General features: G+C 48.7%; 1 protein-coding gene across 1 annotated transcript in view; it reads left to right on the top strand.

The window, feature by feature from the left end:
* Window positions 1-2,519: 2,519 nt before the first annotated feature.
* FA2H (fatty acid 2-hydroxylase) overlaps window positions 2,520-24,367 on the top strand; it is a 49,258-nt gene continuing 27,410 nt past the window's right edge. Inside the window, exon 1 of the mRNA XM_024556077.4 lies at window positions 2,520-2,868. Within this exon, the coding sequence (XP_024411845.3) occupies window positions 2,599-2,868 (270 nt within the window). The 5' untranslated portion in view covers window positions 2,520-2,598. The remainder of the gene's footprint in view (window positions 2,869-24,367) is intronic.

Raw genomic sequence — 24,367 nt, 5'->3', positions numbered from 1 at the left:
TCAACAACATGGGTGAATCTTAAAACACTATTGAAAACCATGCAATGCCACGTGAAGCAAGACACAGTATTGTGGGATTTTCATAAAACTCAGACAAGCTATTCAAAACAACATATTGCATAGGCATACACATAGATGTGAAAAATATATTAAAAATAAAATCAAAGGAAGGATAAGCCCAAAAATCAGGACAGTGATTACCTCTTGGGAGGAGGCAGAGTGGTGGAAGTTTTGGAGTATAGAAGCAGGTGTCCTAGCTCTTGGGTCGGGAGGCACATTCATTGAGTTAATTATACAATTTTTGTTTTATAACTTACATATACACTTTTCTTTGCATTAACAATATTTTTGCCCTGGCCAGAGAACTCAGCTGGTTAAAGCATCATCCCAATATGCAAGGTTGAAGGTTCCATCCCCAGTCAGGGCATCTATAAGAATCAACCAACTCAACCAATGAATGCATAAATAAGTGGAACAACAAATTGATGTCTCTCCTCTCTCTCTCTCCTTCCGCTCTCTCAAATCAATACATAAAAATATTTTTAAAGAATAAAGAATAAAAATAGTAAAATAATTGTTAGTACACTATACACACCATTCTTGTTGTTTCCATTTACAATGTCCTGGAGATTAATCCCTATCTGTACACGAGTATCATTCTTTCTAATGACAACATAGTATTTAACTGAATGTACCATTTATTTGATCAGTACTTTCTAATGAATATTTGGGTTGTTCCTAGCCTATAAATGAGTCTATAACACACTTAATATTATTATACATACATCTTTATACAGTGTATCTTTAGGATGAAATTTCTAGAATTGGAATTAACTATGGCAAGAAATGTGTTACATTTCTGAATAGATGGCTAAATTGCTTGTTCAACTTGAGATAATAGGAGTTTAAGGCGATGGTGAGAAATACAAATGGATTTTGCCGCGCAGATATTGCCAGCAGAAAGAACCCGAGGACACCTACGAGTGTGGGTTTGACTGCTTTTGCACATGCAGGGTATTTGGAACAGGCAGGTGTGGAAGTGGTGTAAGGGTGACTATGTATTTGCACTTGAGAAAAGCAACATTAGCGACCTAAGGCCTCCAGGCCTTCCATAGCAGATTCATAGACTCAGTCCAACTCTTGCCTAATCCCTGAGGGTGAGCCAGGAGAGGCCTGGGAGCGACGGAAGAGACAACTGTCCTGACTTTGGGCACATCTATTGTTGGCATTGCCCGAGGTATCTGGGCCAGACTTCCTCCGCTGTGCTGGCCTGGTATAGATGCTTGGCCCCAGGAGAGCATAAACAAGGGTGGCCCTGAACATATCTTTTCCTGAGAGAGACTGAGGCCAGCTGGATGGGGCAGCCTCAGTACCAGGATCCTTTGATTACAAATCATGAGTTCAAGGGAGATTCCCCAATTGCTGGGCAAGTAACATTATGCGCAGTTCTTCTCTCTCATAAATAAAACTGAAGAGCGCACTGTTTTCCTTCCATGTAGCGTAACCAGTGGGCTTTTCTCCTTTAGGTCCCTATTTCCTCTGTGTGATAGAGACAGGATTCTCTGTTCTCTCCTCAGGGCTCTCCTTGCAGGGCGAGACCAGAGTGAGGCAAATGAGGCAGTCTCTCTGGGTGCAAAACCTTAGGGCACGTCAAAAACAAACAAACAAACAAACAACCCCCCTCAGTACTCAATATAAAGAATATTTTAATGCAACATTTTAAATATTAAAATGCAAAAAAAATCCATGAACAAAATCCCAAAACTTTGCGTATTAGAAACAAGATCCCACCCTTCACTTTCATCATCCTGCCTCACCTCACTAGTCCCAGTTCCAAAAAACTTTATTTACAGAAAGAAATAGGTGTCCAGCCTGCAGGCTGTGATTTGCCAATATGATTTTTTTAAAGAAATTCTTTATAATATATGTGTATATATATTATTGTGGTGAAATATATATAATATAAAAGTTACCATTTTTAAATTTACAGTTCAATGACATTGAGGACATTCATATTGTGAAACAATATGATTTTTAAAAGATTACATTAAAATGTTATACGTTGTAATTACTGAGTCTGGAGCCTCACCCGCCTTACTCTAGCCCTCTCCATGCCTCCATCCTCCCCGCTCCCTCCTGGAACCTGAGGATGTAAAACTGAGTTTCTCTCATAAAGCAATAGCAGAAGAGTTATTCCAGGGACGAACAGGTCACAGAGGGTGTCAGTCCAGACAGCCACCGGAGACAGGAAGACTTGCTCCGTCTGCATCCACCCGCCCCCTTGGCTTTCCTCCTGAGACGGGACACACCTGGCGGGCGCGCCCTCTACCTGGCCTGGGCCACCTGGCCGGCGGCTGGCAGCTCCAGGCCCGCCCCGCTCCGGTCCGCCTAGCTTCCTGCGGGCCAATGGGGTTGACGGCCCCCTCCGGGCTCGCGCAGTGTCCCGCAGAATAGCCAATGGGAGCGCAGCATGCAAATGAGCAGGTGCGGTGGCGGCCGGCCGGTCCAGGCGGCCGCGGCTCAGGGGATGTTAGAGGCGCGCTGGGCGGCCGCCGAGCAGACACCCGGGCTACGAGCGGCGAGCTCCAGTCTCCGGCCATGGTCCCCGCTCCGCCCCCCGCCGCCTCCTTCTCACCCGCCGAGGTCCAGCAGCGACTGGCGGCCGGCGCTTGCTGGGTCCGCTGCGGGGCCCGACTCTACGACCTCACGGGTTTCTTGCGGCAGCACCCGGGGGGCGAGCAGCTGCTGCGGGCGCGGGTTGGCCAGGATGTTAGCGCCGACCTGGACGGGCCGCCGCACCGGCACTCGGCCAACGCGCGCCGCTGGCTCGAGCAGTACTACGTGGGCGAGCTTCAAGGAGACCCTCAGGTACAGCGGGGCCCCGGGGTCACGGACCCCTCTCCATTAATGCCTCCTCCTCCAACTCTCCACTCTCCTCAAGCCCCGTGTACCTGCCCTCTAGGAAGAGTCAAGGTGACAGCCTCCGTCCTCACCTCCGTTTCTCCTCACTCCAGCAAGCAAGTTCATGCCCACCCCCACCCCCACCTCCTCACCAGGAGTTTGCCGTTCCTCTCCAGCCTTAACCATGACCCTCTCAATCTGGTACTTCTCCCCCCACCCAAGTTACTCCCTCCTTCCTATCTGTTCTTTCTGCAGCCTCTGCCATCCGACAACTTGGATCACCTTTTCTCAGCCCCTCACCTGCCCACTCTTTCCTTCTTGTTCCTTTATTGGCCTTTCCCTCTTTGCAACTGCTGTTTATTTCTGTGTGAATACTAGCTTCCAAGCTCGCCTGACCTCCCTTCCCCATCTCAGCCTACTCCGGCCGGCTCCTAAAAGGCACAGATCAGTCACCCTACTCTGCTAGTCTGGATTTCCTGGGGTTACCCCAGTCTTGCTCTAGGGTTCCTCTGGGTGGGTGGAAAGGTCAAGGCAGTGGCTTGGGTGGACTACATCATCCCACCCCTCAGACCTCCCTTCATTCTTGCCGTGCCTGCTGGCTTGGGTGTCCAAAAGGGTGAAATGACAGGGCTAAGCCAGTTTTGCTGGGGAGAAGGGATTAGCACTTTGTGCCGCGTGCTGCTGTGCATTTCAGGTTCATGATGGTAATTAAGTCTCTAACTGAGCTTGGGGCAGGTTTTGTCATCCCTGTTTTTGGATGTGGAAACTGAGGCTTTGGGTGGCTGTGTAATTTGCTCAAGGTCAAACAGCTAAGTAGTGGAAAAGCCAAGTGTATCTGATTCCAAAATTGATGCTGCCTCCATCCCAAGGATCTTTGGGCATGGGAGATAGCTCCTATCCACAGAACTCCAGGCAGGTCAGGCCAGAGGTCAGACTGATCCCTCGGACCCTCCCCAGGCCAGGCGCTAGGACTGGTGTCAGTGGGGCCATCACACTTGGGTATAAACCAATAGGTGTTCCCTCTTTCTAGCTCTTGCTCTCAAGATGTCCCTAGCAAGTGCTTTTACATCTTTGGATGAAAGCACTTGCCTCTCACTCTTGCAGGTGGCTCCTCATTAGGCCATGTTGCCTAATTCTTTAATCATTTATTCACGCACTCACTTGATCCCTTAATGAGTGGCAGCACTGAGCTAGGTACTGGGGAGGCACCAAAGGACAAAACCAATACCAGTCTTTGTGGAGCTAACGGGCTAAGGAGCAGGAGGGGGAATGTACTAATTACACAGTAATTATTTAATTATCTAGTGCTATCAGAGAATAATCTGGAGGGTAGGTTCTAGGCAAGCTTTCTTGAGAAAGTGACATTTATTTTACTCTGAGAGGTAATCAATGGATAGGGCTTAGCCAGGTGAAGTGTGGTAGGGAAAGCATTCCAGCCAAGGGAATAGCACGTGTGAAGGCTCTGAAGAGTAAGGGCTTGGCACAATCAAGGGACAGAAATAAAGCCACTGTGACCGGAGGTGGTAGGCAAGGAGATAGAAGTGGGTAGAGGCCAGAGATCGGCTGGGGCCAAGTTCTCCTAGGTTGCGATCAAGATTTGGAACTTGATTCTAAGAACAGTGTGAAGCCAGGGAAGGGGGTTAAGCATGGGTGTGGTATGGTCAGATTTGCATCTTTGGAAGAGATTTGCACCTTTGGAAGGAGTCAGTGCTGAGAGGGAATAGAGGAGCCCAAGTGAGCGTGAGGAGACAAGGTAGGAGGCTGCTGCACAGCCCGATGCAAGAGGTAACTGTGGCCGCCACTCTGGTGGCTGTGACCAAGGGGGAGAGGGGTTGAATCTGGGAGACTTTGTATGGGTACAGGAACAAGACTCAGCACTCTGCAGTGGGAGTCCAACTTAATATTGGAATTTGATGTTTGCTATCAGGTCATGCTTAAGGGGCAGGTTTCATCATAGATATAGCAAAAGCTGAGTGCAGGAAATGAGAGGTTGGGACCAGAATACCAGAGACTTTCAGACTTGTGATGGCGTGTGGGAGCCATCCTACATTGTAATTGTGTCCTATAAACAGGAGCCTTAGGGTGTGGCTTCTCATCCCTCTACCGTCGTGAGCATCACTCCTGGCCAGCTGCCCTGGATGGCTCTATCTCCCAGCTCTGCTGACCAGCCATTATTCTGGTGTGATTTTGCTTTGCTTTGTGACCCTCAGGGGTTGTACTCAGAGAGTACTGAGACCAAATTTGCTTTCTACCCCTGCACTTGCCCCAAAAGTCCCACTGTGGCCATGTTGCAGGTATCCTTATACTGCTCCCCAACCTGAAGAGAGAGGGAAAAACCTGAAAACTATCAACACACAAACCTGTGGTCCAAACTTGACCAATGGCCATAATCACCCAATACTCCAGTTACCTGTCAGTTTCTGTCTACAGATGTCTATTCTAGAACCTAGTATAGGTGTTACAGGAGAAACTCCCAGAAACTTGGTTCTTCTCAGTGACACAGTAAAGAATTACAGGCCAGCAAGCCTACTAGCGTGCAAGCAAAGTTTATTAATGCTGAGTTCGAATAGGAAGGCAAAGCAAGAGTGGCTAGAGCAGGGGTGGCACAAGTAGGGTGGCCAGAGGCCAGGTGACCAAAAGAGAGGCCAAAGGCCCCTTTTCGGCCAGAAGCTGTGTGTCCAGGACCACCCCCCCACCCCCCCGCCCATGTGGCAAAAAAGCCAAGGGGCCAAGAGAAGAGAGAGAGTCCTTTGTCCTGCGGATTTATATAGTTGGCCTGGCAGGGGTGAAGAAGTTCCATATTGATTGACAGGTAAAGGTGGCGCCAGCTTTCCTGGGGAGATGTGACTACCCACATGTAGGTATGAGGGGGGGTCTGTTAGCCCGAATCCTTATCCTGCTCCAGACTCTGTTCTTGTTGCATACATGGCGGGAGGCAGACAGTTAACCAAAGCTGTCCATGGGACCTGTCTCTGGGCACTGTAGACCCCTCTTTACCCTTTCCAGGCCTTGGGATGAATACACAGTCTCAGGGTTTTCCTTTTCCCAGCTAGTGGAGATGATACACACAGACTTTTAAGGGCTCCCCACCTCCTGCACTATCACAGTTTTACCTGTTGTTTGGAACGCCTGGCAGCCTTATCGAACCAGGCTCAGGATTACTGGGTCAACGTGTGAGCTTTTGCTTTTAGCCTCCTGTATTAAGTTCTCTGTTAGATTGCAATGGAGAGGGCCCCCTCCTTTATTTCCCCTCTGACCACTCACCCCACCGTAGCATAGAGTTGTCTTCAAACTGAGGGAGAGAGGCAATCAGAGGAGAAGTGTGGAGTGGGGTATCTTTTCAGAGAGAAGCCCTCTTCTTAACCCTGAGTGGAGACAAGACATTTCTGTTCTCTCTAGCAACCTCCTTGCTACCTTCTCCACCGCCCTTCTCTCCTCCTGCTGGAACAAGAGATTAGAGACCAGCTCCCATAACGTGAGGACCAGAAGGGATGTGGATGGGCAAGGGGTGTGTCCTGAACCCACTCTGCTGTTTAGGACTCTTTTCTGAATGGTGACCGCCCCCAAGGGATCTCTGGAGGGGAGCCTCCTGGAGCTCTATGAAATTTCCGGGGAGAAGGACTGGCTCCAGTGGTTTCCCCTGTTCCCCACTTTGCCACACCCCTTTGTGTACACACTTACACACATTCACACTCACACGAAGGCACACACACAAAACAAGTCAAACCCGTTCGAGCCAGTATACTGTGGGGATGAGACAAGGTCTGCTGTTGCCCTGGCCTTGGGACTTGAGGAAGCCGAGCTGCCCACCTTGAGTAAGTGAGAGAGCAGCGGCTGAGCAGGGAAGCGAGGCCCCCTTCCCACCCTGGCCCTCAAGGGCCAGTGGGGTCCAGCTCCTCATGCCAAGCTCAGGTAAGAGCAATGTTCTTTTAACAGCAGCTCACATTGTTAGTGGGGCATGAAGTCCCCTTATTGAGCTGAAACCAGGATTTTAAGAAAGAAAGAAATAGGAAAGGGAAGAACTTTGGATCCAAACCTCCCAAGGCCATAGGTGCTGTGTTTTCCAGACTTGGGTCATCCATGAATCAGTCCCTGTTTTTTCTGCACTGGCATACCACTTGAATTATTCTATTTAATATTCATCTTTAACGAGAGCCTCCTTTTATTTTACCATTCAGTCACTCTAGTCAATAATACCAGTGAAACCATGGATTTTACATGCACTTTAAAATAAATACTGAGCTATTAAAATAAGAAATGCTCATCCTCATACCCCGAAGTCCTCTTGGACGCCATCAGTGGGGTATACATCACACTCTGGAAAACATACGGAGCAGAGCTTCTTAACCCTGGTGTGCGTGGGTCACTTTCTGGAATTGATGAAAGAAATGAAATTGTGTGTCAAACGGCAAAGTTGTGCATGTTTCCAGGGAGAGAGCTGCAGCTTTCCTCACAGTCCAACCAGGACCCTTCCCTCCCCGTAAACGTGCCACCAAGAGGGTAGTTCCTGTGAAAGGGCGCTCACCCGTCCCTGCTTCACACACAGTCCTCGAGAGGCCCTCCTGTGCGCAAACATCTGACCGTGCCCCGAGTTAAGCCCTCTGTTTGGGAAGAGCCTGGAGGAAGGCCGACCTCAACTCCTAGGCCACTGCTGTGGGTGTCACCCTGGGTCTGAATGTCTCTGGGTATCGTGTCCTCATCCCACAGGCTGCATCTACATTCGAGTGGCTGAGTGGTGCACAGATTCTGCCACCTGGGGTCTGGCCATCCCGAGCTTCAGGGTTTGAGTAATTCAGTGGGAATGGATGCCAGGGAGGAAATCTAAGGGCAGTGAGACTCGGGGTTCCCATCTCAGGCTCCAGAACCCCTTGAGCACAGCCCAACTTGGAAAACTTGTCCGAGCTGAGAATTCAGGTTTTAAAAATGATGCTTGAGGAACTTTGGCAAACTGCCCCGCCTGCAGAGCACTGTGGACGTCAGACGTCCGCTAACTGAGGGGGCTTGAGATCCATTTCACCTATGAGAGGGCTTCCCCATTGGGCCTGCCTGGCCAATCAGCAACCACCATCCTTTGGTACCTGCCAGGGGTTTCCAAGCTCTGGCCGGCTGTGGTGCCTGGTGAGATTTACCTAGGAGGATGAACCTAGGGCTAGCTGGTAGAGTATCCAGGGACCCAGGTCACTGTGGTTCCATGTGACACCAGGGTAAACACTGGCTTCAGGAGTGCTCCCTGGTGTCACTCCAGAATTCAGTGAGTAAAAGGGCTTCCAGACCCAAACGGGGTCGGGGGGAAGATCAGGAATGAGGACTCTGAGAGAAATAAAAAGACACAAACAGGAATCCCAGAAACACCCGAGAGTCATCATCTCAGGGAACATTCCCAGGAAAGAACCCAAACTGGTACCTGTGCAGCGTCCCTCATCAGCCCTTTCCATATTTATTTTTCTCATGACGCACACTCGTCATTGGTCTACATGCTGTCTTTACTCATTGAGACAGACAGGTAACAAACACGCTGTTCTCCCGGAACTCCACCACGGTGCGGGAAGCGCCCTTGCCAGAGTCATCAGGACCTTCACCTCACTAAACCCAGTGGGCACTTCCCGCCTCATCTCACCCTGCCTGGCGATCACTGCCGCCTCCTTGACGTGCTTTCCTTACGTGGCTCCTGGATACCACACCCTTTCGGTTTTCCACCTGCCCTAGTTCTGCTGTTCTAACGAATTACCACAAACTCAGTGACTTAAAGAACCCAAATGTATCCTCTTACAGTTCGGAAGGTCAGAAGTCAAAAATGAGTTGGCAGGGCAGCCCTCCTTCTGGAGGCTGCAGGGGAGCATCTGTGTTCTGGCCTTTCCCGGCTTGGAGAGGCTGCTCGTTTTCCTTGGCTTGTGGCCCCAGCCGGCGACCCCATTGCTCGAACCTCTGCTCTCACGTCACTTCTCCTTATCTGACTGACCTGCCTCCATGTTTGACTTTTAAGGACCCTTGTGGGTACCCTGAGCCTACTCGGGCAATGCAGGACAATCTCCCTATCTCAAGGCCCTTAACTTAGTCGCATTTGCAAAGTCTCTTCTGCTATGTAAGCCGACATATTCCCAGATCCCAGGGACTTAGACAGAGTTTGAAGGGGGTGCATTATTTTACCTCCCTCACCAGCTGTACCCCTGGTCATTACTTCTCAGTCCCCATTGCATGTTTCTCTTGCTCTTCATTTCCCAAAAATGTGCAGAAAGCTGAAATGGAATCACGCAGTGTATACTCTGTTGTACAGCTTCTTTTTCTTGATACCATGTCTGGGAGATTCTGTGTTTTCCTTACTCTTAACAGCTCCTGTCTCAATTGCCTGCTCTGTCCTAGACAATCCACAGGTTATAGAAGGGGGAAAATAGGTAATAACTAGAAAAAAGCAGAGCCCGTGGATCAGACAGACCACATGCTAATCCCCATGAGCCTTCTTAGTCTTCCTCCAGGACATCTCTCCACTCCTACCCTGTTTTGGCCAGAGCCACATTATGCTCAGTATTGCAGTGGCCTCCCGGGCAGGTCCCTCCCTGCCAATGCTTCCTGCACTTCATTGCCTGTGAACTTTTCTAAAGAGAACTCAGTTATGTTCCAGCAGTATTCCTAAGTCTTCAATGGCTCCCCATTGCCACATCCTTTGAGTCCAGTTCAAATGCTACTTTTTCCACAGATCCTCTCCTTACCTCCCCATCTAGAACTGGTTTTTCTCCTTCTCCCAAACTCTCATAGCACTTTGCCTGTACCGACATTACAGCATTCAAAAATGTTCTTCCTCATTTACTGTATTTTCACTACTTGTCTTACCTTCTCTACTAAAATCTAAACTCTCCAAAGACTAGAATTGTCTGATTCATCTGGATTTCTCTAGGACACACTAACACATTGGTGCATGCCAAGAGGAGCTAATAAATGTTTGAATAAATGAATTATGAGCTGCTTAGAAAACAGATATGTGCATAGTTGAGAAAGAAAGTGGTAATATTAGCACACACAAGACACTTCTAGAATTAAAATGTAAAAATCCCCTAGTTTCTTTTTTGTTAGCTGAAAGGATTGGGAGTTGATGGGAAGGCTGGGAGGCTGTCAGTTGAGTCTGACTTTCTGCCTTTGCCCTCAGTTATTTGCAGCTAGAGGGAGTTGGCAAAACATACCATGCCAGCCTGCTGCAGTTCTCTGTTGCCCAAGAGCCCCCCACAAGGGCAGAAGTGAAGTTAACATAGAACAGGAATCCCCAACCTCCAGGCCGTGGACCAGTACTGGTCCAGGCCTGTTAGGAACCAGGCTGCACAGCAGGAGGTGAACTTGAATGTAATGTGCTTGAATCATCCCGAAACCATCCTCCCACCCCCAGTCCGTGGAAAAATCATCTTCCTCAAAACCGGTCCCTGGCACCAAAAAGGTGGGGGACTGCCGCCACAGAAAATGCCAGTCAAGAGCCCTCATTGCTCTCAGAGCTGTGAGCAGTCCCCATGTGGCTGTACGTGCCTGGATGCCATGCACAGGCAGGACCCAGGCTGCCTGGATTTCCAGCTCTGTTTACTTTTTCCTGTGTTTCTTCATGAGAATGTCTCTAGATCGTGCAGTCTCAGAACAGACCATTCTTCTCTAACTGCCACTTATCTAAGATGGGCAGGAGACTTCTCACGTCCTTCTCCCCACCTGCCCTGGCTCCCCAATGGAAAGAGAGCCTGGTTGGGAAAAGAAAAATGGGAGAACAACAGACTTGATGCTAGCAACACTCATTAAGTGTGTCATTGAGAAACAGGAACCTCATACTCAGGATTTTTTGTTGTGAAGCTTTTCCCCAGAACGTAATTATCCAAATTCTTTGTTTTCTTACCGTGATAGTACATTGAAGATATTTAAGTAATGGTGCCAGATTTGGGTGGATTTGTTTTAATATATTGGAACTATAATGCATTTAGAATGTCTTAAAGTCCTCTGGTAGGGAAACCAATAGCCAGAAATTCTGCTGATGCAAATCCATGTGGCTACACACTTAGAGTGAATCACGTGATTTATACAAACTCGGTTGGCAATTATCAAAGTGAATTAGTTGTAATTACTCCTTTAAAAGGAATAGACTTTAAAAGAAGTCAAGTTGTAGTTCTTTACATTCTTCCATGCACTGTAGAACCTTTTAAGCATTGCTTATTATTGTGCGATGTTCAGATTTCCACTGGAAAATGGAATCAGGATATTACAGGGCCTTCAGGAATGGCTACTTTTAGTTTTATAAATTCCAAGTGTTAATAGCCCATAATAACTGACTTGGTTGCTACTAAATAGTCCCTAGTCTTATGTAATAATGAAAGTCTATGACTGGGCATCATTTTCCCACAAAGATCTCAAATTTTTAAGTCAGTTCAAGGCCTACACTTTGAGACTGGCTGCCATGGAGGAAAAAGGAACACTTACACTGAGCTATTAGCTTCCATAATCCTGTATCTATTCCCTGTAAACCAGGGAAAAGGCCAGACCAACCTGATTTAGTGACGGCGCTCTCTCACCGCAGGCACGGCCCTTTGGAGCCCCACATGTTATGACTTGTGCGAGTTGGTTGGTGTACAGTTGTTCCTTGAGCCTAAGTAGAAAAGTCCTTGACTATTAGTATAAAAGATCACTTAAAATGAAGCTGCTTTAAATGAGGACCAAAATGTTATAGAAACTGGGGCAGGGGTTGGAAGAAGGAAATTGATTGTCTTCAAACGCAGAACTAAAACATATCTTTTTAGTTTATTTTAACTTGACAGCAATATTCAGATGGCAATTGCATGCCAATTCATAACTTGAGCAAATCACAAATCAATTAATGTTTTTGTGCCCCTGTGTGGTTTTTTCATAAAATGTATGAAAGCACAACATTCTCAACTTCTCATTGGCCGTTCATAGCATGATCCTAAAGAGGGCCATTTTAGCAAGAGTATTTAAGGGCTAAGGATCTTTTTTGCTCTTCCTTTAATAAACAGGCCATTGTCTTTCAAAGGGTCTCATCCTTTGTCCGTTGCCTGTATATTCCTGTTACCTTTGCCAGATCCTTATTTGGCAATGGAGTTGTGAGTAAAACAGATTGCTATCATTTTCATTGAGTTCATAGCATTGTCTGTATTTTCGTTTGGATTTTCAATTTTACTTTACAGTCAGTTTGCATTTTGCTGCATTGATAGCAGCCCCAGCCATGACTTTGCCTAGGTGGACTGAGGGGCCACGGGGGCCAGTGTTGAGCAGGAGTGAGTGGTCAGTGCATGTCAAGGTGATTGTTGCTGCCCTTTGCAACTTGAATGCTCAGAGGCATAGACCCAGGAACACTTGGATAGCAATGATCCCTGCACAACTAGTAGTTACACACCTAAGTCTGGATAGAAGTTTACATTTCTAAAGTATTTCCCCACAGATTTTTATTTCGAACCCGTAAAGTAGGTGGGTAGATGTCAGTTCTCCCATTTCACAGGTGAGAAAACAGTAGCGCTCAGAGACCCTGGAGGGCGGGTCTCCGGGTGTCTGGTGTTGCCACTGCACACCCGTTAGGGTTGAATCTTAGGCATGAGGTTACACCATGGGGATCTTTTTCTTATTGATTTATAATCACTCTTTATATATAAAGGATATGTTTATGTCCTTTTTTCCATCATGTGTATTACTATTTGTCCTCTAGTTTCCATTTGTCTTTTGATTTGTTTAATGTTTTTTTCTCCATTTAAACCTTTAAATTTTCCATGTAGAAAAAGAGATCATTTCATCATTCTTAGAAAGACCACCTCTACTTTAGGAGTTTATATATAAAAAAATGTTAGTATCCTGCTAATTTTATGCTCAATGTTTTGTTATTGTTTGTTTTTGCTTATATGTTTCACCTCACCTATAATTTTTTTGGTATAAGGGACAAAATAGACATTATTTTAGGTTTATATTTTTCCAAATGACCAACTGTTTATCCCAGTAGATTTAGGGAATAATCTATTTTTTCCCACTGATTTAAAAAGCATTTTCATACATCAATTATTCACAGATATATTTTAGTCTATTTTTGGACTCTATTCTTTCCCAATGAAATTACTCATTTTTTAAATTAGGTTTTGACCATTAGTTTTTTTTCTCCTTCTGTTCCATCCAAGCCAGGATGCTGCTCCCACCTGCTCCATTAGAGAAAGTAAAGGGCAGGACAGGAGCTGAGTCATTTCTGGGCCATGCTGCTGGCCTTGGGGAAACAGTGAGTCTGACTTGCAGGGGCTGAGGCTGCTGGCATGCCCTGGCCCCGAGGTTGTGTGGCTGGAGCAGGGAGGAAGCAGCTCAGGGAAGCCCACGCAGGCGACAGGCCCCAGCCAGCAAGCTCATGGGAGGGTCTGAAGTGGGTGTCCAAGCGGTCATGGAATGGTAGGGATTTCAGCGGGGAATGCAAGGATGGGGAGGGCTGAGGAGGGAGCGTCTGAAAGCAGCCTTGATGCTGGAACTCAGCATGCCGGTGGGTCCTGTGTACCTTTCCTGCACTGTGTCCACAGCATGTGGATGGGGGAGGGGCCACAGGTCAAGTTCTCTGGGTGTGTGAACAGCCAGAGGCTAAGAACAGGGAGGCCGCCATGTTTGCTAACAGGGAACCTGGCACCTCTCTTGCAAAGTCCTATAAATCTCCAACTTCTTGTCTCTCTGGCCAAGGCAACTGCGTACTTGCCTCTCACCTTCCACTTGTCATCATTGAATGAGCAGCTTAGTGCTCATTAAAACAGATTCTGGGGGCTTTCTGGGATGATGAAAATGTTCCACATCGTGATTTGGGCATCGGCTACAAGGAGGCACATAATTGTCAAAACGTAGCAAACTATCCACTTAAGACAGGTAATTTTTATGATATGAAACTTATACCCATTTTTAATGGAAGCAAACAAATTTAATACATAGTAGTAATCACTCTTAAGGATATAACCTCAAGATTGCAAGCGTTAGATGTTGGTATACCCAAGTCTTTAAGGATTTCTTTTAAAAAATACTAGAATATGAGTGCTAGAATCTATGCGTTGGGGATACAGGTATTCCAGGCGAGATCTTTCAGCTTGACTGTATGTTTAAACGTTTTCATAATAAAATGACGGAAAAAATACCAAGTAGTTACACTGTGGGCCTCACTCACAGAGGCGCTCTCAAAGGACGAGTGGAAAAATAAAATGAAGCAAAGAGGCCACACGCGAATGGCCGTGTGCAACAAGGCATCACATTTGTGGTGAGACTGTGTTAGTTTCCTAGAGCAGCTGTAAACAAAGTGCCAGGAACCGGCAGGCTTAAACCACGGAAATCTGTTCCCTCACAGGTCAGGAGTCTAGAAGTCCGAGACCATGGTGTCCACAGGGTCGGTTCCTGGAGGCTCTGAAGGAGAACCTGTTCCTTGCTTTGGGTGGGGCCAGCAGTCCTTGGCTTGTAGATACAGCACTTCAGTCTCTGCCTCCGTCTCCGCAAAGGTGCCCCAGAGAACTGTGTTGTATTTCAGAAAAATGACTCCAGTAGCGATGGAGATTCCAATCCTGAAGACTTGTGAAAAGTTTGATGTTTCATCTGAGTGGAAAAAACCACATGTCACTAAGTTAAAGAATTAATTAGAATAAGGACTTATACATTATAATTATATATGTATAAATTGATTTTTGAGAACCTCCCCCAAACCTATAAAAGCAGAATCTCTAGAAGCAAAAGCCCAGACAGCGGTATTTTTAACAAGCACTCCGAGGGACTCATCAGCATCATAAAGATACAACCCACTATTCTAGAAGACTAGGGCGGAGGGGAACTGGAGATGGGAATGCTGGAGGCACTGAAAGTGACTCACTGGGCAGATCTCTCGGGACCACTAAAGATCAGCACCCCCAGATGGCACAGTGCAGGTGTGCTGTGGACAGTGAATGGGTAGCCCACCCTGTCCCCCTCACCCCAACACCCCTGTGAGAGGAGGAGCTGGGAGCTGTACCCTGAGGCAGCGCCCTGGCTCTAGCTCTGCAGCTCATTGGCTGTGTGACCTTGCACGAGTCATTAACCTCTCCCAGTCTTGGTTTCCTGCTTCCCTGCAGGGTGTTGTGTGGCTACAATGAGATCATGTGAGATCTGTAAAACAGAATGTGTGGATTAAACTGAAGCAGGGTGATTACAAGCCCCTTCAGCCCCAGCTTCTGCCAAGAAAAGGTCGATTCCTGTAGGTGGTGAGGAGGGATGTTTTCAGAACCTGGTTGCTATGTGCTCAGACCCTCTTGGGAAAACAGTGGAGCTGGGCAGTGGGGACTTTCCAGTCGCTCAGAGGTGCCCCTTCCACCAGTCTGGGTAAGCGAGGTCTGCATCGACCTGCTGCCCTCATTCCATCTTCACCTGGACAGGTGCAGTCCTGAGGGCACTTACCCTGGTCAGGGGCGGACAATCTCCAAAGATGAGGATGGCAGAGGCCCCCCATGGTGCCAAGGACATGCAGGGCTGCCCCCTTTACCCCCCTGTTCCTTCCCCTATTCAGCCACAAACATAGTGGACGTCTCCTCGTGCCCAGACTGCGCTTGGTGCCAGGGGCAAAAAGATAATTGGTCCCTGCCCTCGTGGGTCATTCCTGCTAGTGAAGGGAGGGAGACAGATGGGACAGCTACAGGTGGTGGTGAGAGCAACAACAGAATATATATATATATATGTGTGTGTATATATATGTACACACACACACACACGTATATATATGACAGAACAGGTCATATATTTTAGAGCAGGAGGCTATGACAGAGTGGCAGCTTCTAATGAGGAGGGTCAGAGAAGGCTTCTAATGAATGAAAAGGAGCTGACATAAGAAGAACTGGGTTAAAAAAAATAAAATCATTCCAGGCAGGGGGAACAGCAAGTGCAAAGGCCCTGGGGTATGACATCAGGACTCCAAAAGGAGGCTCTGTACTGTTGGAGCATCGCGGGTTTGTGGGAGCATGGTGTGGGATGAAGTGTGCAGGTAGTCAGGAGCCCTGCTGAGGCCATTATAGGGGGCTTTAGATTTTATTCTGAGAATGGGTTGGAGGGTTTTGAGTGGAAGACTGACAAAGTTAATCTATGTTTTATTCGTTCATTCTGGCTGCCATGTGGAAGGTACATTGAAGGGGATCAAGCGTGGGAGCAGGAAGAGAGCGAAGAGGCCATTACTGTTGTCCAGGTGGCAGGTAGACTGGATGGGTGGCCATATGGATGGAAGGAAGTAGATTGAAATTGGAAATGTCTTGGAGGTAGAACCACTAGAACTTGCTGATGGGTTAGATGGTGGGAGTAAGGGAAAGAGCTGTTGAATATGATGTCAAGGTGTTGACCTGAGCAACGTGGCTGTTTGGTTTATGGAATGCTGGATTGGGAGCCCAGGTTTGGAACGGGGCAAAGTTCACTGGGGCCAAATTAGGTTTGAGATGCCAAGGAAAATCCAGATAGAGATTTCAAATACGAGTTGAGAATATGAATCCAGAGCTATGTTTTCCAATATGGTAGCTACTAGCCACATGCAGCTATTTAAATTTTATTAAAATTATTAAATGAAATAAAAATTTAGTTCCTGAGACACATCAGCCACGTTCCAAGTGTTTAGCAGACACGCATGGCTAGTGGCTACTGATTGGACGTCACAGACCCGAGCATGTCTGTCCTCGCAGAAACTTCTGTTGGCCAGTGATGATGTAGAGCTGCGGCTCAGAGTCACAAAGCGTTTCTCTCTGGGATAACAACGTCCTAATTGGGTGGCTCTGGTCCAGGAAGCTGGTGTCCCTGTGTCACTCGCGTCATTCACAATGGTCCCTTTTTTCCTCTCTGCTTGACCACACCAGATCGTGTATTCAGTGATGTCTGGGACCTGTGGCCACATCAGAGGGGCACTGACCGCCCAGAGGGACACTTGCCCTGGGGTTGTTCAAGGATGTCATCTCCTTGAAGCACCATTACAGTGACAAGTATCAACCTGATGGGTAATGAGGATAGAACATAGGGTACAGGCAATGGCTCATGGGGAGACACCAGTTCTAGGGCTCACTGTGCAAAATTGGCTAATTAAATAAATGTGCAATGGGGCTGGAAGTCGTCAGGTTAAATGAGCGTGGAAACGAAGGCACAGGCCTGGAGTCCAGCAGTCTTGTCTTCTAGAACTAAGCATGCTGCTGAGACCAGCCAGTCAACTCTGTGAACAGAAACATCCTCAGCCACTCCTGGGACAAGATCCCATGTCTTGGCAGGGGGAGAGGGAACTGAGTGAGTCCGTATTTCTGAATCAGGACAAAGAATTCGTAGGGGTCTGACAGCCTCTTTTGTTGTGATTACTGTTGTGTTTCCAGAACAGTTTAGTGACTTCTGTTGTTTTTGACTATAGAGTCATTTGCCATTTTGTAAACAATGATGAAAACAATTATTTTTCTTTTTTAAAGTATTAGAATATAAAAGGAAAATTTAGAAATATTGTTTCTGGAATAGTAATATATGAGGTCATTTATAAATCAATGCTCTCATTTTCCCTTAAAATTTTTTTTTACCCTTTGCAACAGCGTGGATGGACCTGGAGAGAATTACGCTAAGGGAAATAAGCCAGTCAGAGAAAGACAAGTACCATATGATTTCACTCATATGTGGAATCTAATGAACAGACTGAACTAACAAGTAAAATAGAGACAAACTCAGAGATAGAGAGCAGGCCGACAGCCTGTGGGGGTAGGGGGTACAGGGATCGAGCAGTAAAGAGAAATAACTCATGGACACGGACAGCAGTGTGGTGATTGTGGGCAGGGGAGGTAGAAGAGGGTATAAGAGGGATAAATGGTAATGAAAAAATACAATAAAATATAAACTATTTTTAAAAACCAGCAAAATACAGTATTTGGAGGGTAATCCTTACAAATTGGATAGATCTGAAACTTGTTTGATGATGGAAGTTGGGTCCGTGAGGAGACAACATATACCGGGTGGCTTGAGTGTACTTTCCTGTGGAGAGCATACCCCATAAGCCTGCCCGCAGTGCCTTGAGGTCTAAGTGCTGAGAGACGACCGTCTAGAAACGTCCCGTCAAATCCACAGAAGGCTGTAGCTGCTGCTCGTCAGGGTGGAAGCTCTGGCCCCAGCCCTCCTGCCGCTGTAGTGCCAGATGGAGTTCCAGAGGGCAGGACTGGGAAGGTGAGCCTCAGACAGCCCCTGAGCCACCAGACCAAGCACGGGTCATACCCTCGACCCTGGGCTCCCAGCTGGGATTGTCCTCTCAGGCTGTTCCAAACCTCAGAGTCAGGCTTTCATTGAACACAAAACAAAACAAAGCATGTGTCCCCTTAACTCGTGGTGCCTTGCTGGAAACGGTGCCCTGGTGTGAGGGCAGAGGCTAGAGAGGAAAGGGTCTGCGTGGACGCGGCCCAGCCATGACAGGGTCTACGGAGAGCCAGGTTTACAGTGGGGGGCACTCCGGCGAGTTTTGAGTGGTCTTGTAGTATTTTCAACCCACTGACCCCCTTTTCTGGTGTCCTGGATTATCCACCTCTGCTGGCCTCTGCTTCTGGTGACAAGGTTGCTGGCGATGTCATCCATGGGGGCTCATTTCCTGAGTAGAAGCAAGGCAGTTCCGTGGCAAACCCACATCAGGGACCCTGGAGGAGGGGTTGTCCCATCCCAATCTCTGCATCTCCTGAGTGGGAGGGGTTGGTCACACCTTGGGCACAAGTCTCCTACAAGTCTTTTCCTGTCTCCTTCCTACTGTGAACACTGGGGTAGTGGCCGGCAGCACGGACCGCCTCGCGGCCACTGCGGGCAGCCGGGGAGTGGGTGTGCTTTGGGGTTCTGTGGTTTGTCACTTGCCAGGTATGAGTTTTGCCTTTTTGTTCTTTTTGTTTTGTTTTTGTGTACAGGGCTTATTTAAAATGTCTTAAGGATAGGATAAGCTGCGGGACCTGGCTGGGCCTGGTGTCTGATTTGGTCCTCATCAGGCTTATTAGAAACGAAAGCAAGGAGCTCCTGATGTCTTCATTTAGCCCCAGATTTCTGGCTACTGAAAAGAGTCAGCTCTGAAGAGACTACTCTCTGGGGGCCTCAGAGGTGGGCTTAACACAGAGGCTTCTCTCTAAGGAAGGTTCTAGGTGCAGCTATGGCTCCAGCCCCACCCTCTTCCTCCCAGGCCTGCCCCTTCCTACCTGCCCAGCACGTGTGCCACCCACGTGCACCGGGACACCCAGAGCCCCCACCTGCCTCCGAGCCTCCGTGAGCTGGGGGCAGCTGGACACAGGGCCTGGGGCGCCATCTCATTTCAGAAAAGGGGTTTTCAGGCCAAACCCAGGCTTCAGGATAAAAGGCCATCTGTCCATCCCTCGGTGCCCAGCCCTGGCTTTCCCAAACAACATTCCTTTATGCCGGCTCCCCCGCCTCCGGCAGCCCCCGCCCCCTAGGACACTGCCTCCTTTCACCGCCTCTGTGGTCAGCTTGTTTGTTTGCCTTGCAGAGTGCAGGCTTTCTGTTGTTCTCCTCTTTTCTCTCCCCCTCATGCACCCTCCAAGCAAACCCTCTCTGGGGACACAGGGTCTGGGGCCCTGGAAGAGGGCAGGGGTCTAAGGCAGAGTCCAAGCCAGGGGCTGGGAGCACCCCTGTGGGCCCTCCAGAGGGTCCTGAGGAGGTTGCAGGAAGAGTCTCAGCGGGAACAGTGCTGGAAGGGCATCTGATCTAGTTCTCCCAGCAATCATTCAAGAGTCTTTGAATCAGTGACTTGGTCCTCCTGTGCCTCAGTTTCCCCCATCTGTGGAACACCTCCTGCCAGTCCCTCAGGAAGAATTGTGTTGATATCAGTGACATACCAGGGTGGCAATGACACTCAACAGGGAGGTGGCATGGCTGTCCCAAGAGCCACATGGCTGGGGGGTGGGGTGCAAAGCAGGCCAAGAGGCTAAAGAGGGCTCCAGTTTGCCCGAACCCCCCAGTTCAGCCTGCCTCCCACACGCAGCACTTCCCCTGGCGGAAAGTGGAGTGTGACTTCTCAGACTGTGAAGGAGAACAAGGCTCCTAGACAGGAAACAGTGGGCAGGGGAGCGGGGTACTTGGATGATCTCCCCAGTTCGGGAGCTATCGTGTGGCCTGCCCCCTGGTCGGGAGGCAGTGCCGGTTACCAGAGCCTGGTTTCTGACACCCCCTCGGCATCAGAGGAGAGGTAGATGGGTCTCCGCAGTCTCCCAGATGCCTCCCTTGGTTGTTCTCTCCTGGTTAAATTCCTTCTTCCAAGGCTCTGCCTTGGTCCCGGGGGAAATCCGTTCTGGCTCTGTGGCTGTGCGCTGGGGCTGCCTGACAAGGCACCACACCCTGGGCCTTGGCAACAGAAGTGTGCCTGTCCCAGTCTGGAGGGTACCTCATGGTTTTGTTTGGTTTTTGTCTCTTGGTGCCTCACGTTTTAAGGAAAACAAAAGTAAGCATCTTTCCTTGTAGAGTTAAGTATAGTCCTACACGTTTGTTTATTTTTATTTTATTTTTTTAATCCTCACCTGAGGACCTTATTTTTTTCATTGCTTTCAGAGAGACAGGAAGGGAGAGAAAGAAACATCCATGTGAAAGAGAAGCATCGATTGGTTGCCTCCTTGCACATATGCCAACTGGGGGTCAAACCCACAACCTGGGTATGTGCCCTGACTGGGAATTGAACCTGCAACCTTTTGGTAATGGACAGATGCTCCAGCCAACTTAGCCATACCTGCCAGGGCCCTACGTGTTTATTATGCAAACAAAATTGGCCTGTATTAGTACCACACCCTGCCTGCCTCACTCGCTGGTGTTACCTCCCCAGCCTCTGAGGACAGAGCAGGAACTTGGGGTACCCCTGCCAGAGAGAAGCGACTTCTCATTCCAGGAGGTAGATCCTCAAGGCATGTGGCAAGTTGGTAACGGAGCCCGCTCCAGATCCATGTCTGGAATTGCAGTGTCTAGCACTAGATGCTGACCCTGGATTCTGCCCCTGCCCCAGGCTGTCCTGAGTGAGGACTGCCTCCCGGAGGGACAGGAGTGATATGTGGACTGGCTGGCACCTCAGGGAGCTGGCAGAGGACAGCTCCTGGGTGCTCCATGCGTTCGGGTCTGAGCGTGCTGAACTCAATATGAGAGGTGGGCGGAGGATGGAGCCCAGGAGAAGGGGCTGTGGTGCCACCAGGGCCATCTCCACGGGAGGAGAACCACAGCTTGGGCTGACCTGAGAGGAAACAGTGCTTGATGGCCAGCCAGGAATGGGCCTCATGCTGGGAGCAGTGAGGGTTGGTGTTCCTGTCTCGCTGGCTTTTCTCCCTGTGGCCTTGGGCCGGTATGGGGGGAATCTAAGGAGATCAACATGCCTTCCTTGCTGCCCCCACCATGTGGCCCAGCATATCTAGTGGTTCTCAGCTCAGAATGGGCAGTGCCTGCTTCTGCAGCCCCCTTCCCTCCCCAAGTACAGGCAGGCTTTGGAAGGCATCGGGCAGCTCCCTTCCTGCCTCTTCTGCCCACACTTTGGTAGCCTCTCCAGGCCTGGGTCCCCAGAGGTTAAACAGGCTGCCATCTACTCATTAATGTAGCATTCAGCAAGTATTTGAGCGTGAGTGCCAATCTTGTGCCAGCTACTGGGGACCTAGCAGTGAGCAAGAAGACAGCAGGGTCTGTACCCTCAGGGAGCTTACGTTCCAGCTTGGGAGACAATCCAGCACAGGCAAATGTGAAGGAGAGGGAGATGCTCTCGGCCTGAGCGCTGCCCTACTGGACTCGCCAGGCTCCCCCCAGATAGCCTTGGCCTGACCACAAAAGTGCTTCTAGCCACATCCCAGCCTTCCTTCCCAGGGTGGAGAGGTCGGGAGGGGACAGGGCGAGGCGTGGGTCTTCACCTCCGTCCATGTTGCCCAGGTCAGTCCTGTGTCCTTCAGGCAGACCCTCTAAGAAAACTGCCACCTGACACAGGTGTGTTGGACACCGCACCTCCAGCCACACCTGTTAACTTGGGCTGACCATTCTTGTGAAAGCCAGTGTGTCTGACTACAGAATTATTCACTTCCCTTACCAAAATACTTACTTAATCCAGAGGCACCACCCAGAATGACTTTCAAATGCTGAAAAAGAGCATACGTCTTCTTCGCTTTCTGATCTTTTTTGACTTTTAAAGCTCCCTTTGGCTCAATTCCAGGATCAGGAGAATCTTTTAAATAATGTATTGTGGAAGTTTCCAAGAAAGGTTTTTTTAAAGTCATCTAAAGTTTGAGCAGTACCCTGGTTCCCAGGAGTGACCTTTACACACGTCTGATTCATGCATGGTGTTTGCTTGTGGAATTCAAGGGTGAGCCTGGCTCAACGCAAAAATAAACATGGGGCCATGGGAGTCTGGAAAACGTGGCCCAGATCAGTATGTGGTGCAGCGGCGTGCAGCGGCTCCCAGCGGCACTCGGTTCCTGGAAGCCCCCCGGCCCACCCTCCAGGGTCAGATGTGAGCAGCCCCCAAGTGGGAATGGGAGACCTCCTTCAGGAGGGTCTTTGTCCTGCCTGCATGTGGAGAAGGTTATTAGACCTTTTGCAACCTCACAGCTAGACTCGAGAAAATAGTCAATGGAGGATGCGCAGAGGACACTTCCTGGCACCCGAGGGCATTTGTGCTCCTGGCGGTGCCAACGGCTGCGTGCTCTGGCTCTCCTTGAAGTCTCCTCGTACACTGGAGGTGTGTGCAGTCTTGTGACTAATAACCTGGGCTTCTGCCACGGAGGGGTGTGGTCCCAACAGGGCCGCGCAGAAAGCACCTTGTTTATGTGGTCAGCCTGGAGATTTATTTGCCAAAAGCCTGTCACCCATGACATTACTGCCTGGTGGCTCCAGGACTTTTAAATTGTGATTAAAGCTGAGGCAGCAGAAGGAGGGAGGGGAAGGACAGGAGAAAATGACCCCTACTTGCCTCTTTCTGCCCCTCTTTTCCTCCTCCCCTGTGGGCAGTGTGCCCCCGATGCTGCTGGTCCCTGGCTGCACTTCCACAAGTGCTCAAAAATGTTTGTGTGAGAATGTTTACTTACACATTGTTCAGTGTGGAGGGAAAAAATGAAACAACCTAAACATTCGTCACTAAGGGACCAATTCAATAATCTGTGGGGGTGTTCATGCCCTGGAATACTGCGCCCCACTGGAAACACGGGTGCAGATTGTGTGTGCTGCCATCTACGTTGAGCGAAAGAGCACACTGACAGACTGTGTGTGAAGTGACAAGCTGTCTGAGAGCATCCCTGCCGCTCCGTGCTGGGGAGGCCAGCCTGGGAGCTGCGCCCCTTCCCCCCAGCTCTCAGGATGGAAGCAGAGGGCTGCGGGGCTCCTCCACGCCCCTCACTTCACCTGGAAGTATTCCACCTGGAATACTTCCAGGTGAAAAACCCTCAAAAGCATTTACATTTTTAGCCAACATCCCTCTGCAAAACTGGATTTTCAGTAATTTTTAAAGTCAAACTTTAGAACTAGAACAAAGTGAATGTTGGATCTACTTCCTGTTATCCAAAGGTTAGAGAGCCCCACACCAACCACCTTGAACCAAAAAAAAAAAATTAAAAAATTAAGTATAATTCATGCTCACCAAAGAAAATTTTAGATTGTAATTTTTGTACAAATGAATATTTTTAAGTAGAGTCTATTTTTAAAAAATGTCAGTGCAAAGTTGTCAACTGCCCTTCCTTGGGAAGAACTGACTCTGACCCTGAAATTATGCTTTTCCTCACTGCGTCATTGGTATTTACAATTTCCTGCCTCTTGTTGTCTTCGCCTGTTTGGGTAATTATCTTGTTCGTCCAATGCTATTACAGATTCCAATAGGGCAGGAGACTGCTATTTCCTTTTCTCAGGGTGGGGCTCTTGATCCTATGAGATGTTCCATCCATCTTTCCTCAGGGAACCACGTTCCAAAGCTAGATCTTTGCAAACCAGCAAAGGTCCCCAGGGACTCCTGCAGGGGTGTGGACTGGGTTGCTGGGGGGCGGAGCCCCAAAGCTCCGCAGGGCTCATGCTCCTTGGGACTATGAAACAAATGGGGTAGGCATGTTTGCTTAGATGAGAGAGGTGGCACAGGACACTGAACACAGCATCTTAGGGCATCCCTCTGGGCTGGACAGGATAGTGTCCAGAAACGAGGGTCAAAACTGCAATAATTTGGACCATATGCTTATTCTTAGTGCCCTTTGGTGGAGGACACAGGACAGGCACGAGCCGAAGTAAAAGTACAGCAGACTGATAGGACATGGCCGGCATTTTATTTTGCCAAGAAAAAAATACTTCCTAAATTACCATCAGCAGCACTTCATAAATGAAAGGGTATTTCAATACCAAATAGGTAGGAAAAGCATAATTTCAGAGTCAAAGTCAGTTCTTTGGAAACAGCAGTGTCCTGCCCTATTGGAATCTGTAACACCATTGGACAAACAAGATAATCACCCAAGGTACTTGATTTTTCTTGTTGCTATATCAAATGGGATTTTTT

The sequence above is a fragment of the Desmodus rotundus genome, chromosome 12 (genome assembly GCF_022682495.2).
Source record: "Desmodus rotundus isolate HL8 chromosome 12, HLdesRot8A.1, whole genome shotgun sequence".
In the NCBI taxonomy this organism is placed as follows: Eukaryota; Metazoa; Chordata; class Mammalia; order Chiroptera; family Phyllostomidae; genus Desmodus; species Desmodus rotundus.
The sequence above is the reverse complement of the archived record's forward strand: the minus strand, read 5'-3'. Positions and strand labels throughout refer to the sequence as shown.